Source organism: Solanum dulcamara, chromosome 5, assembly GCF_947179165.1.
Source record: "Solanum dulcamara chromosome 5, daSolDulc1.2, whole genome shotgun sequence".
NCBI classification, from domain to species: domain Eukaryota; kingdom Viridiplantae; phylum Streptophyta; class Magnoliopsida; order Solanales; family Solanaceae; genus Solanum; species Solanum dulcamara.
In genome coordinates, this window is record NC_077241.1 from 77632678 (window position 1) to 77646135 (window position 13458).

At 35.9% G+C, this 13458-nt stretch overlaps 3 protein-coding genes across 5 annotated transcripts; all 3 read right to left on the reverse strand.

Moving 5' to 3' along the window:
- Positions 1 to 417: 417 nt before the first annotated feature.
- Positions 418 to 5251, reverse strand: LOC129890047 (uncharacterized). Its single transcript, XM_055965554.1, has 4 exons — positions 4735 to 5251; positions 3793 to 4019; positions 2117 to 2179; positions 418 to 1405 (listed from the first exon to the last, which is right to left on the reverse strand). Exons 1-4 carry the CDS (start codon positions 4974 to 4976, stop codon positions 1197 to 1199), a joined length of 741 nt encoding a protein of 246 aa, XP_055821529.1. The 5' UTR covers positions 4977 to 5251; the 3' UTR covers positions 418 to 1196.
- A 93-nt stretch (positions 5252 to 5344) lies between these two features.
- Positions 5345 to 8653, reverse strand: LOC129890046 (uncharacterized). Of its 2 annotated transcripts, none has more exons than XM_055965552.1 (3): positions 8340 to 8653; positions 7063 to 7146; positions 5345 to 6523 (listed from the first exon to the last, which is right to left on the reverse strand). In XM_055965552.1, the coding sequence occupies exons 1-3, from the start codon at positions 8536 to 8538 to the stop codon at positions 5649 to 5651; spliced, it is 1158 nt and encodes a 385-aa protein (XP_055821527.1). In that variant the 5' UTR covers positions 8539 to 8653; the 3' UTR covers positions 5345 to 5648. The 2 variants fall into 2 exon arrangements, with proteins under 2 accessions (XP_055821527.1, XP_055821528.1); XM_055965553.1 differs by lacking the exon at positions 8340 to 8653 and adding an exon at positions 7233 to 7642.
- A 1189-nt stretch (positions 8654 to 9842) lies between these two features.
- LOC129888584 (uncharacterized) lies at positions 9843 to 13252 on the reverse strand. Of its 2 annotated transcripts, XR_008766688.1 has the most exons (3): positions 13026 to 13252; positions 12819 to 12931; positions 9843 to 10938 (listed from the first exon to the last, which is right to left on the reverse strand). XR_008766688.1 is itself a non-coding variant. In XM_055963536.1 (2 exons), exons 1-2 carry the CDS (start codon positions 13132 to 13134, stop codon positions 10328 to 10330), a joined length of 720 nt encoding a protein of 239 aa, XP_055819511.1. In that variant the 5' UTR covers positions 13135 to 13252; the 3' UTR covers positions 9843 to 10327. The 2 variants fall into 2 exon arrangements, 1 of the variants encoding a protein (XP_055819511.1); XM_055963536.1 differs by lacking the exon at positions 12819 to 12931.
- Positions 13253 to 13458: the final 206 nt, after the last annotated feature.

Consider the following 13458-nt stretch of genomic DNA (forward strand, 5'->3'; position numbering starts at 1 on the left):
CTGTCTACTAAGCACCACATCATATTTCTTCAAAAACACAAGGAGCCACAACTAACTTGCAAGTAGATGAAAATGTCACCAATACATCAGAATACTTTCCAACAAAGACACCCCAAGCTGTGGTCCTTACTTTTTTTTATATTGGGGTTAGCTTACGCATAGCTCGACTAATTTCACAAGGTAACTGTTACATTTCACCAACATAGATATCGGATAACTCTGTCTACTAAGCACCACAAGGACAAAAGTCTTCTTTAGACAATTGGAATCTTTGTTCCCTGCTATATGTCGACATTCAGGAAAGCAAGACATTACACATTGAAATAGCCAATATAAATGATCAAAGATCACAAAGCGGAGGAATAGAGAGCAATGAGGTCAATCTTTTGCAACTATTAAAAACTAAAAGGTAAAATGTAGAAGAGAGGTCCTAAATATTGAAAATTGGTACTACTTTGCTAGATCCCAAACATAAAACATTTTCAACTAGAGAGACTTACATACAAGTATGCATTACCATCATTCCATGTTTACTTCTCTCCATTTACATAAGACAGTAGCCTTCGAGTGATGGATTCAATCTCTTGGAGAGCTTCATTCTTGCGCTGCTCAATATCCCTCAGCACTACTCTAGCTGCCTCTGCTTGGGTACTGAACTTTTCTACCTCAGCTTGTGCAATCCTATGGGCTGCTCTATGCTTTTGCTCCTCATCTTTCGTGCACTTCTCATCTTGTTCAATATTAGCAACCTCTCGTTCCAATGTGGAAATCGCTTGTTCCAATTCGCGAAACATTTTTCTTCAAGTTCTATTTCTATCATCAAATGTTCCTTCTTCCCTTATCCTTTTCCTGTTTTGCTTGAGTATTTTTGATTTCCTTTTCAATATTATACGCACGAAGAACAGCATCTAAACCTTGTTTCTCCAAGTCGGAAACAGAACACATATTTCCATCTCTCTCTGCAATGAACAAATCATATTTTTAAGAAATCATGTTCTTAACATCTTCGTAGAATGAGCCATAATCAGCACCGATCCAATTCAATGTGGAGAAAGCAGAATTGGTAAAATTAACCATGTCATCCACGCTGGTCGTCGTCCCAGAAGTGAGATGAGACACCAACACAGACTGGACTTCATCAGTCACCACTTTTTTCGATTTTTCAGGCATTTGGGCTTTGGGAAGAATGTGTTTGTTTAGGTGTCTCCAGTCTTGATAAAGGATTCAGCTTTTAACTTTGTCTCTCTCTGATCATCCTCTTTATCACATGGAATTTGTAAAGGCGTATCACCGATTGATCCCAATGGTGGCACAGGAGGTGGGGGAACTAGCTCAGGAATATTTCCGTTTGATCCAGTTGGTGGCACAGGAGGTGAGAGAACTACGTCTGGAGCATTTGTTGGCACTGTCACATTAACAATGTCAACAGTTCAGTATATTAAAAGAAACAATGAAACATAGCTGTTAACAGAACCTATTCAAGAATTTACTACGAAAATGTAGTTCATATACTTTTGAATGAAGAAACACACGATAATACTTCAGTAGAACACATAAAATTTGAGAATGCAGAAACATGGGCTGTTGAAGATGAGTGGAGCTCAAAAAATAAATAAGAGCTAAGAGTAAGTAATGTTCTCTGTTTCCTCCAAGACGTTCTATAGGTGGCATCACACAAAATGCAGCTGAGATCTCGGGAAGCTCTATATCTTAAACTACATGGCCTTTTAACATGAAATTCTAGATAGGAGTTTTTCTCTGCCATTATCAAAAGGGTGGGAAATGAAAATAGAGGTGGCCGGTTATCATTTCAGCAGTTTTGGTTGTACAAAAATAAACAATAAAAAGTAGTGTTATAGCACCAGTACAATGATATATATTGGACTTTTGTCATTTTATAATACATCAATAATAACAACACTAATTCCTAAACAAAGTTTGGGTTGTTAATATGAGCCCTCACTGATAATATTTTTCTGTTTTACAAATTTGTTCACTTTTATCATCTATAGAGGAACTTAATAAATTAGTGAACAGTCTAAATATGCCCCCAACAGAGAAAAAAATAGAATATTCATGAGGCATGAGTACAGAGTGAGGAAAGGCGGAGGCTCACCATCTGATCTCTTTCTCTGAGGACAACCAGGACCACGCCGCAAAGGTTGTGAGGCTGAACTTTCTGTTGTTTTCATAACATCAAAGACACAGAAAGATTAGTTTAAGAAATTGGAAGTAAAGGACAAACATATAAGCTTACAATTCAAACTTACTGAAGCTTTAGCTGGATTTATGCTTAACAGTTTTGTTAGAGTGGGTAAAAGTCCACATTGGTTGGGGAATGAACTAGTCATCTGCTTATGTGGACTTGGGCAATCCTCCCCTAATGAGCTAGCTTTTGGATTGAGTTAGGCCAGGTGCTATATCTTTACATGGTATCAGAGCAAGTTAAAAATTGACGTTCATCTTGGCGGGTTTAGTTCTAACCGCAACCTATTGGACAGTAATGAAAAATGTTTTGTTGGAGAATTTTGTTTGAAGAAGATTATGTGAAGAAGAAGGAGCAAATTTATTTTCTTAGAAATTCAGGCCAATGGGGAGAATTATATGTTTGCCCGACTTTCCAAGCATAATTGGGTTTTCCTTTTCCTACAAGAAAAATACAAAGTCTTCATATTTGGCTAATCCTTTATCTTGTAGAAAAATGTTTATGACTCTATAAATATAGGTTCATTCCTTCTAACTTGGTAGCATCCACAATGTAGTCTTAGGGGCTTTGAGAGTTTTGTTTAATGAGAGAATTTGTGAGACACAAGTGTTATGTTAACACTTGTGTGAACCTCTTTTTATTCTGAGTAAATTGTGTGAGGTTATTTTTCTTGACATCATATCAGAGCCAGCCAGGCTCATCCCCGTTTAGGTTCCTGATCCACGCTCCAGTTGGGCCTGGGCGTGAAGGGGGATGTTAGAGTGGATAAAAGTCCCACAAATGTGGAATGGACTGGTGATTTGTTTATATGAACTTGGACAATTATCTCTTCTTGAGCTAGCTTTTAAGGTTGAGTTAGGCCTAGATGTCATATCTTTACATGTTCGAACATGATGATAGATATAAGACACATCAATTAAAACGAATGAATCATGACGACGATCATGATAATAATAACTATACCACAATTCCTAACAAATTGATAGTGATTACATGATGATAGATAAAGCACGTGAGTCTAAATCAACCTCAAAAGCTAGCTTCTAAGGGGAGGATTGCCAAAGTCCATATAAGGAGACCAAAGCACCCATCCCGCACTGATGTGGAAGAATTAACACATGAATCCCCACTAATCATATTTCTTCATAAATACAAGGAACAACGTGAGCAATACATTTTCGATAATTACAATTTTGCAACTATAAAAATGTCATGACTCAATCTAGGAACATGACAGACACTTAGCTTATCCACATTCTATATGGGATATAGATAGTCCCACTATTTTAGTACAAAATGGTTTCCGGGACTAAGTAATAATCAAAACCAAATGCATAATAGAATAATCCCGTAATTTATACCAGGACTGTAATCCCTTTTCCATCATACAAACAACCCTTGATTATGTATAAAAGTTTAATTAAAAAACAAATAAATATCACCCTTGAGGTCGTTGCCCTAGAATCCTATGAATCTGCCTCTGGAACTACTTTAATACTAAGCCCCACAAAAAACATTGAACTAAATTACTGATCATGTAGCAGATATAAAATTATTAAGCAAAAGTAAGAGGCTAGCTAGCTCACCATATGATCTTTGTTTTGGACGGCGACCTGGACCACGTCCTAAACCCTCGCCATGTAATCTTGGAGAAGGGCCAAACAGGGTGGGAACAAAGAAATCTGGGGAATTCCTTTTTCTTGAACTGTGCCTCCTATGTGAAATCCGGGCCAAAAGTCTTGGAATCACAGGTGGTGGTGGTATTTCATTGTTCTCCGCCGACATCCTTACTTCTACTTGAAAAAAGGCTTTTCTGGATGGGAAAATGATTGATAGAATGAGGTGTAGATGAAGTAGTTAATGAAGTAGTTAAGTGTGGGAAAAAGACTCTAGAATGTTCTTATATTAAATTTTAGATTTAATAATATAATCCGATTGCGCCTCAAATGTGGTAATCTTTGACCAAGTCATATAAGGTAAGTATATAACATGAAAAAATAAAAAGAAGTCGTGAAAATTTTACTAAATATCGAACATTACGTTCCTTTCAAACAAATTAAAAAGAAATATAAGACTCTTAAATTAAAACGAATGAATCACAATGATGCTAATGATAACAATAGCCAATTCAAAACAAATTGAAATCGATTACATGAATCCCCGTCAATCATATTTCTTCACGAACACAAAACGACATGATCAATCTATTTTCAATCACTATGATATATTAGCTAGCATATAACTTAAATTTTACGAACTTCAGGCGATGGGTGACAGATTCTAAGTAATAAGTTCAAAATGATCTTAAAGAAAACTTACTAAAGCTTTAGTGATAGATACATGCTTTAAACTTAAAGCTTACTGAGAAATGAAAACAATCTGTATGTTTGGAAGTTAGAACATAATGAAACAAACTAAATCTTTTTATTTTTGATGATGTATGCTTCAAATTTAGAACTTGATATATGCTTTAGAGTTGGAACTCACTGAAAACTTGCTTAAAAAATAAAGCTAACAGTGGAACTCACTCTATTGTTATATCAACCCCGAATTTGAGGACTAGTTCATTTGGTGAGTTTTCTGCGGTTGAGCCAACAATGGAAATCACTCTACAGCCAGTCGTTCGTCCTTCTTGTATCGAGGGACAAACATTGGTCTCTTGAACGACAGTAGTATGAGGACCTTCATCAGTACCTCCTTGAATAATATCAGGTGCAACATCTTCAATTTCTGACTTCACTTCTTTTATTAATCCTGACTGTGACTGCATAGCTAGAGAGTATTGGTTTGGCCTATCTGACTTTTCACCACAGCACTAATCCAACATCCTTTAGCTTCGGACTGATGAATTGATGGTTTTACTGATGCCACGCGATCTTGAAGACCAACTGCAGGGGTGTTACACATGCAAATGAACAAATTAATAGTAATCTGATCACCCAACCAAGAAGTTAAAACAGAACAATGGAGCTGTCAATTTTCCATTAGGAAAATGTCATTAAAAGATTCTCCAACAAAAACCCCTAAGCTGTGGTCCATACTTTTTTTTTTACAATATAGATGCACGTCCACCTTTTGAAGAATAATTAAATGCAAGTGCACATATGTAGTCAAAATTACGGGTTCGGAAGAACACAATAGCTTTATGGATGTTCCCTTGAAAAAAATGACATTTGTTAAAAGTCATTCTCATACTAGAATATAGGAAGTTGACATAAAACAGAAGTAAAAAAGCAATCTGCTGCTGCAAGATTGTACATGCTAAAAGACGGAAAGCATGACAAGAAACTTTAAAGGAGAATCTACTACACGCTGATAACCAAACGAAGAAACAATTCTTGTCTGCTGCTGCAAAAATGAAATCCCAAAACAGTTCAAGATGGTCAAGGGGACTTTCAGTTCATCTAGTAGGGAGCTTGTTCAGTGAGTATCAAAAATCCAACTAATTGAGATCATCAGGAAATGTGGATTTTAGGTGTCGAGTGGTGGATTCAATTCCTCGGAGAGCTGCATTCTTGCGCTGCTCAATTTCCCTTTTCTTTGCTTGAGCTGCCTCCAACTGAGTACCAAGTTCTTGCATCTTCGCTTTTGCAACTTCATGGGCTTCTTTGTATTTTATTTCGTCACGTTTCAGACGCTCTTCTTCATGTTCGATACGTGCTACCTCTTTCTTCAGATCCTTGATTTGCTTCTTCAAAGTTTTCTTTTTATCCTTGGCCATCTCCCATTCTCCTTGAGTGCGCCCCAAATCCTCCTCAACAAGATTTACACTAAGTATATCATTTTCATATGCTTTCTGCAGTGCTGACAAAGACAACATAGTTTCTTCTTTCTCTGTGTCTTGCAAATCGCAGCGATATTTAATGTGTTCTACGATGTCTCTGTAAAAAGAGACATAATCAACACCAAGCCCTTTCAAATATCTAAAGGTAGTATTGGCCTGATGGACCAAGTAGTCAACGTTATTCCCAGAAGTAAGTAACTTCTTCACCAATAAAGACTTGACTTTAAGAATTACTTTCTTCGATTCTTCATCAAGAATCTGGGGTGAATGATTTGTCTTTGGGGGATGCATCAGCATTCTTGACGGCGTTACATCTAACTTTGTCTCCTCTTCACCAGAGGGAACTTCCAAAGGCCTATCACTGGTTGACCTCAATGGAGATGGGGCAACTGCCTCTGGAGTACGCCTATCACTGGTTGACCCTAATGGAGTTGGGGCAACTGCCTCTGGAGTACTTGTTGTCGCTGAAATTTGCAAAGGACTATCTCTGGTCGACCCCGATGGTGATGCTGGAGGTGGTGAAACTGCTAGAGCTAACAGCATTAACAATTTAAAGTTAAAACTAAGGCTAGTTTACAAGATATATACTTTATATTTACAACTTATTCAAAGCACACTAAATCTTAAGTTTAAAAAGATGTACACTTCGAAGTTTGAACTTACTGAAAAATGCAAACTTTTTGTCATTTGTGTATCTTTTTGTTGGCTTACATATTACTCACCAAAAAGTTTCGTCTTTGTGACACAATTCTAATTCATATTGGAAAATGTAAAATTTTATACATAGTGAAAACTTGGGAAACAGAAAACAATCTTGGATTGTTGAAGATGACTCAAGCTCAAACAATAAATAAGAGCTAACAGTGTAATACTAACATACTGGTGAAAGCATTGATCCCCGTTTTATCTTGCGCACTTGTATCATTTCATTTATACAGGAATTAAGAAGGAAAAAAAAACAGTGAATTACTTTAATGGTAACCCCCACAAAGAAAAAAAAAGGAAAAGAAACCTCGAACCAATTTAAAATCATTAATTAGAGGCAAAAGTATGGGAAAAGGAGAAGGCTCACCTTCTGATCGCTGTTTTCCGTGGCGACCTGGTCCACGTCGCGAAGGTCGCGAGGCTGGACTTTGTGTTGTATCCATGGATGGCACTTCAACATCAACATGGGAAAGTTTAGCTTAAGAAATTGGAAGAAGTAAAGGAAAAAGATATATGCTCAACAGTTATAGAACTTACTGAAGCAGGATGTTTTCAAGTTAGAATTTGTTGAAAACTAACTGAACGTTTAGTTACAAAAAAGACGTAAGCTTTTACTTTGTGAAGATGAGTGTTCCTAAGTTAGAACTTCACACATGTTTTTTTTGTGGTTTCAACTATTTATATACAACTATGCCTCAGTCCTAATCATATTGGGAACACTATATGAACTCTCACCAATCAGTTTAAAGTCTCCTCATTCACTGGTATCATTTACATAGGGATGAAAAATACAGTGAACTAGGGGCGGATGTAGGCTTTAAAAAATGGCTTCCGCAAAACCGAGTAGCTTTGGCCCAAATCCCATATATGTGATAAGAAATCAAGTTTTCGCACGGATTGACCCTATGGTGGTCTTCAACTTTTGCTCCTGCTACTCATTTAATGAAAATTTGTGAGTCAAAATACTGGCATCTATGACTTAATTTTTGCAAGGCAAAAAGTTTAAGACACATAAGAACAGTAGGAAAAAAGTTATCCGGCTAGAGGACAAAAATTAAAGACCACATATTTCAGGCCAAAAATTCAACACTACAAATTTGAGGGCAAAAACAAAACACCATCCAAAATAGGGGCATTCATGCGAATGACGCACAATAGGTGGTTACTAGCACTTTAGGTGGTTGCCCTAGAATCCGTAAAACTACTTTAATACTAAGCCCCACAAAGAAATAGTGAGGTCTGGAAAGAACATGTACACAAATCTTACCCGTACAGTGGAAAAACCCTCGACTCAACAATAACAACATACCAGAAGTCCACTAAGTGGGGCTGGGAGACTGCCTTCCGAAAAAGCCCTCGACTCAAGTGAAACAAATCAAAATAATAATAAAAGTTGTTTACAAGAAAAAGCAAGTAAAACAAATCAAAATAATAATAAAAGAAAGAAAACATAACTAATAGAAAAAGCACTGCAAAACAGTAACATCATCACAAAATAGTGGGATCAACTAAACATAATAAACAACGGTTAGAAGCCCCACAAAGAAACCTTGAACCAAATAAAGAGAATGTTACTCATGTAGTACTAGATATAAAAATCATTTAGCAAAAGTAGAAGGCTAGCTATCTCTAGCTAGTGCTCACCATCTGAGCTCTGTTTCCGAGGGCGACCTGGACCACGTCGTAAACCTTGGCCGTGTAGTCGTGGAGAAGGACGAAAATGAGTGGGCACATAGAAAGTTGGGGGTGCCCTTTTTCTTGAACTACACCTCTTAGGTACAATCTTGGCCAAAGGTATTGTTATCCCAGGTATTATTTCTGAATCAGAATTTTCCTCTGACATTCTTAGGTGATTTTTTGACTGCAAAAGAAAAATAGTAACTCTAAAGCAAAGGAATGAGCTTTCAAGACAGAAGATGACTGAAAAAGATTGTTTCTTTGAGAGTAATAAAGGTGGAGATAATGACAAAATGGTGGGATTTTCTTGCAGAGAAGTAATTAAAAGAGTGGGAAAAAAGGACATGCAAATATTGGGAAGGGAAAAAAAGAATCAGCTTTTTAGCTGTAAGCCTGTAACTGGTCATTGCTCTTTCCATCCGAACAATTATTTATTTCAGTTCAGGTTTCTCATATTTTTTTTTAAAAAAATAAAAATAAAAAAGGGAGATTGCGGGGAGAAATGACAAGAAGATATTGAAACATAAATTTGAAAGAGATGAGGGAGGCAGGAGTTCAGTTTAGTCATGGTATACTCAATCGTTTAGTCAACAAGATATACGTTAAGTTGACATAGCTCCATATATATGTTCTTTAGAGCTAGAACCAATCAATAAAATGAAATGAAATAATAATAAGCTTAAGACAATGAACATGACTCAAAATTGTCTATACAAAGCTACTCTCTTCCTCACTCAAAGAGACAAACTATACTACAATTTATAGTATTTTCCATATAATTTTATATAATCCAATTTAGCTTCAAGGTTAAATAAAATTAATTATCGGAAACTAAAAAGTGTCACGTATCAGATTATTACTCCCTCCATCCCAATTTATATGATATAGTTTGACTTGGCACAGAGTTTAAGAAAAAAAAAATTTATAATTTGCGGTTTAAAATAAGTCATAAATATTTGTATTTTTTGAGATTGACTAAAAAGAAAAGTGAGTCATAGAAATTGAAACAAAAAAAGTAATTATTAATCGTTAATGATTTGATTTTCGGATTAATCAATAAGGCTCTTGATCATTTTCTACATAAGTTAGTAGATTTCTTTTTTCTTCTAAAAATAGAAAATCAAATGGACAGAAAATGAAAAATTTTAATTAACAGTTTTGTGCAATCGTAGGTACTCCTAGTACCACTCGCCTCTCGTATAGAGTTGATCCGATAATGATGGTGTTCAAAAACAATATCTTGCCATTAACAGTTTACTCTGTTCTCTTGTTTTTATTTTGCTTTTCAATTAGTTAATCCCGCTATTTTAGTACAAAATGGTTCTCTGGACTAATTAATATCCATAACTAAACAGGGGATAAAATAATTTAGCACAATTAACTTGAAACGAAAGACATTTGTAAAGTCATTCTCATACTTAAAAAAAAATGAGATATGAAATTTAAGTTTTAAAAAAAAAGCAATCTGATGCCACAAGTTAAAGATTGTACATGCTAAAAGACTGAATAAAGCCTTGCCATCATTTCATTTTTTTACTTCTCTTTTTCTATGACATCAAACTTTTTAAACAGCCAATACTCATAATAGAATAAAAGTTGATATGATATCTGAAGAAAAGAACATTCTGATTCTTTTAAGTCCAAATTGTATGTACTTAAAAACTGAACAAGAAACTTTGAGGAGCAACTGCACCAAATGCTATTTGTAAGACAGTAGGCGTTGAGTGGTGGATTCAAACCCTTGGAGAGCTTCATTCTTGTGCCGCTCAATTTCCTTCTGCATTTCTCTAGCTGCCTCCATTCCATTTGTGTACCAAGTATTTATACCTTAGCTTGTGCAATCTTATGGGCTGCTTTGTATTTTTTCTCATCATGGTTTAAGCACTTCTCGTCTTGTTCAATATCAGCAACCTCACGTTCCAGTCTGCGAATCAGCTCTCTTGCATCTTCAGAGGTTACTTTTTCTCCTCATCCATTTTTTGATTCACTTGAATGTGTTCAATCTCCTCTTCGATATCATCTGCAAAAATAACAATGTCGAGATATTTTTTCTCCAATTCTGCAATAGATAACATATCTAGTTTTCTCTCAATAATGAGTAAATCATATTTGCAAGCAATCAAGTCCTTGACATCTTTGTAGAATGAACCATAATAAGCACCAAACCAATTCAATGTGGTGAAAGCATGATTGGCTAAAGTAACCATGTCATCCACGCTAGTAGTCATCCCAGAAGTGAGATGAGACACCAACATAGACTTGACTTCATCACTGATCACTTTCTTCGATTTTTCATGCATTTGGGAAGAATGTCCATTTGCATTAGTATGTGTTTCTTTTGCTGCCTTCAGTCTTGATAAAGGATTTAACTTTAACTTTGTCTCTCTCTGTTCCTCCTCTTCATCACAAGGAATTAGGAGAGTCCTATCACTGGTTGACCCCAACGGTGGCACAGGAGGTGGGGGCTTTGATGCATTTGTGCTTGTTGAAACACACAAAGGAGTATCTTCATTTGATCCTATTGAAGGCACAGGTGGTGAGGGAACTGCTGGAGCTTTTGTTGGCACTGTCACATTAGCAATATTAACAGTTAAGTTTAAGATATCAGAAGAAACAATGAAACGGACGTGTGATCCTCCAGAAGTTAGTCTTTGAGGATCAACACGCAACCTAATGCAACAACTTATTAGAAGGAAAACCTATCAACAAAAAGCTTCGATGTTGAAATATTTGCATGATATTCCAACAAAAGGAACGAATTCCAACAGAGGTCGTTGCGTTAGTATTTCATTCTTGTAGTTAAGAATGCAACTAAAAAGTCGAAATGACACAGAGAAACTCAGTTAAAAGTATGATAGAGATACTCATATTATGCAGGAATACAAGCACACGGAAATTTTAATGTCCATTCCATTGACTTCAGCTCTGGCAGCCAAAAAGAAGCTACCTGACTCCTTCTGCACCTTCAATGATTTAGCAGGACATACAACGCGATATGAAAACAGCACCAAATTTAAGACTGCTATAAATGAGGGATTCATCCTACCTTGTGCAAGAAAAGGAGAAGCTGCTATGGACAGGATGAAACTTAGCAAATATGATGACAAAAAGATCCCTACTTTGCTCAGGAAAAGGAAGGTTCTATTATACAAAATTCCAACATAGAACATACAAGCAGCCTACTACATCCCATCCAAACAAATCCAATCATTGAAAGCTCGATTACAAAACACTTTTGCTCAACTCAATCAACTAAGCTGCAATCTTATACTAGAAAGAATAGAAGAAAAGATTAGTTAATACGCTTGCAAAGATTTTACCGGTTGAAAGGGAACTGAATGCTTAAGTACAAGGAATATGCCCTCTTAGCACTAGGACTGAAGGAAAAGGAGTAGGACGAGGAAAAGAAAAGAAGGAACCGCTCGAAAGGGACAACACAACAATGTCTCCTAGCTGCAAAAGAATGGCTCCCAACTGAAAATTTCTCTCAATCACTCTCTAACAGAAAGCCCATTTTCCCTTTCGCAAAAAGTCAACTTGGACCTAAGCAGCCCGCCTACAGGGGCAGACTTTCACTGTTGGAACCTTTGATTTAGATTGGTAGTATTCTGCCATTTAGAAATTGCACTCAATCAACATAGTTTTGCCACTATTATGAAGAGTAGCGAGGTGAATCAAGATTTGTCAAAATTGTAACCACTTAGTAGTGGATAATCTTTTGAGACAATAATTAGAGGAAACTTCTTACAAATAGTTGGACTAGACTCTAATTTCGTCCACAAATAACTAATCATTTTTTCTTAAGAACGGTTAGGATAGCAAACCTTTTATAAATTATAAAGACTTTTATCAACGCTAGAAAATGGTTAAATACTTCGAAAACCACATTTTTCTGTGAGGAAGTGTAAAAGGAATCATTTTAACAAACACTTCCAAGTGATTCTGATCTACTTGAACCGAAGGATAAAACGACACTGTTCACTACATTACGCAAATAACATAATTTGACCTGAAACAAATCCATTGATTTAATTACTGTTAATATTTTTGCAAGTTACATCTATATACACAAATCAGACTCTATATTATCACATCCCATTTCGATATTCTTCACACACACAAAACCGGGTGCCAACAGAGCCTAAGAAACTGAGGTTTGTTTTTTTGAATGCAGAAATACATGATATTACTTGTAGAACCCCAAATGCCAAGAAACTACTAAAATCTTGTAAAGATTGCATCTTTTTGATGCTTCAGTGAAGAAACAAGAAAATGAAGGGCACCCCAGGTTGCCAATTTGTGTTACACAGCTAGCACAAAATGTTAAATACCCTCTTGAAAAAACTGAAAGTCATGCATGTAAAGGATTTTTTGTCTGTTTCTAATGACTGAATGGTCAAAAATACGGATAAAATATCCTAATTTTCAGCTTTTCGAATTTCATACCTGAACTGCACGAGTTTCCTATCTAAACTATCTCCAAAATACTTATCACATCAACTATAAGTTGTTTCCACCAATAGTTGAGGTGTATTTCGTTTAACATTTGATGATGGTTCCTGTAGAAAACTCTCGGTATGAAACTTGCTTTCTTCAATCAAGTTCTACATTTCACCTTCCTAATACAACAATTTATTAGAAGAAAAAACTTACCGCAAATCCTAGAGACTTTTCTGTAGCTCCTTTTCTTCTTATAGGGAAACCGACCTTGGAGTGTTGAAGAAGAGCTAGGTGCTTGTAAACTTGACCTTGTTGCTACCATCTTTCTTTTAATGGAGCTTGAATATTGTCTTCAAGAAATTAAAAAAAAAACAGAAAGTAGTAGTACTACTATTTACTCTGTGAAAACTAAGCCTAAGCTGTAGGGGTATGGTGGAAAAAATGGTCCTTTTAGCCATCAAGGCAAGATTTTACTCAGTTTTTTATGAGAATAAAATAAATTTCAGTACACACTTTGTGCCTTTTTGTACTATTTCAGTACAAAGAGAAAGTGAATGAGAAAGAAAAGGAAAATGACAAATTTTGTACTATTTCAACAATATTTGCATCAACTGACCAATTTATTGTGAAATTTCAAAATTAATAA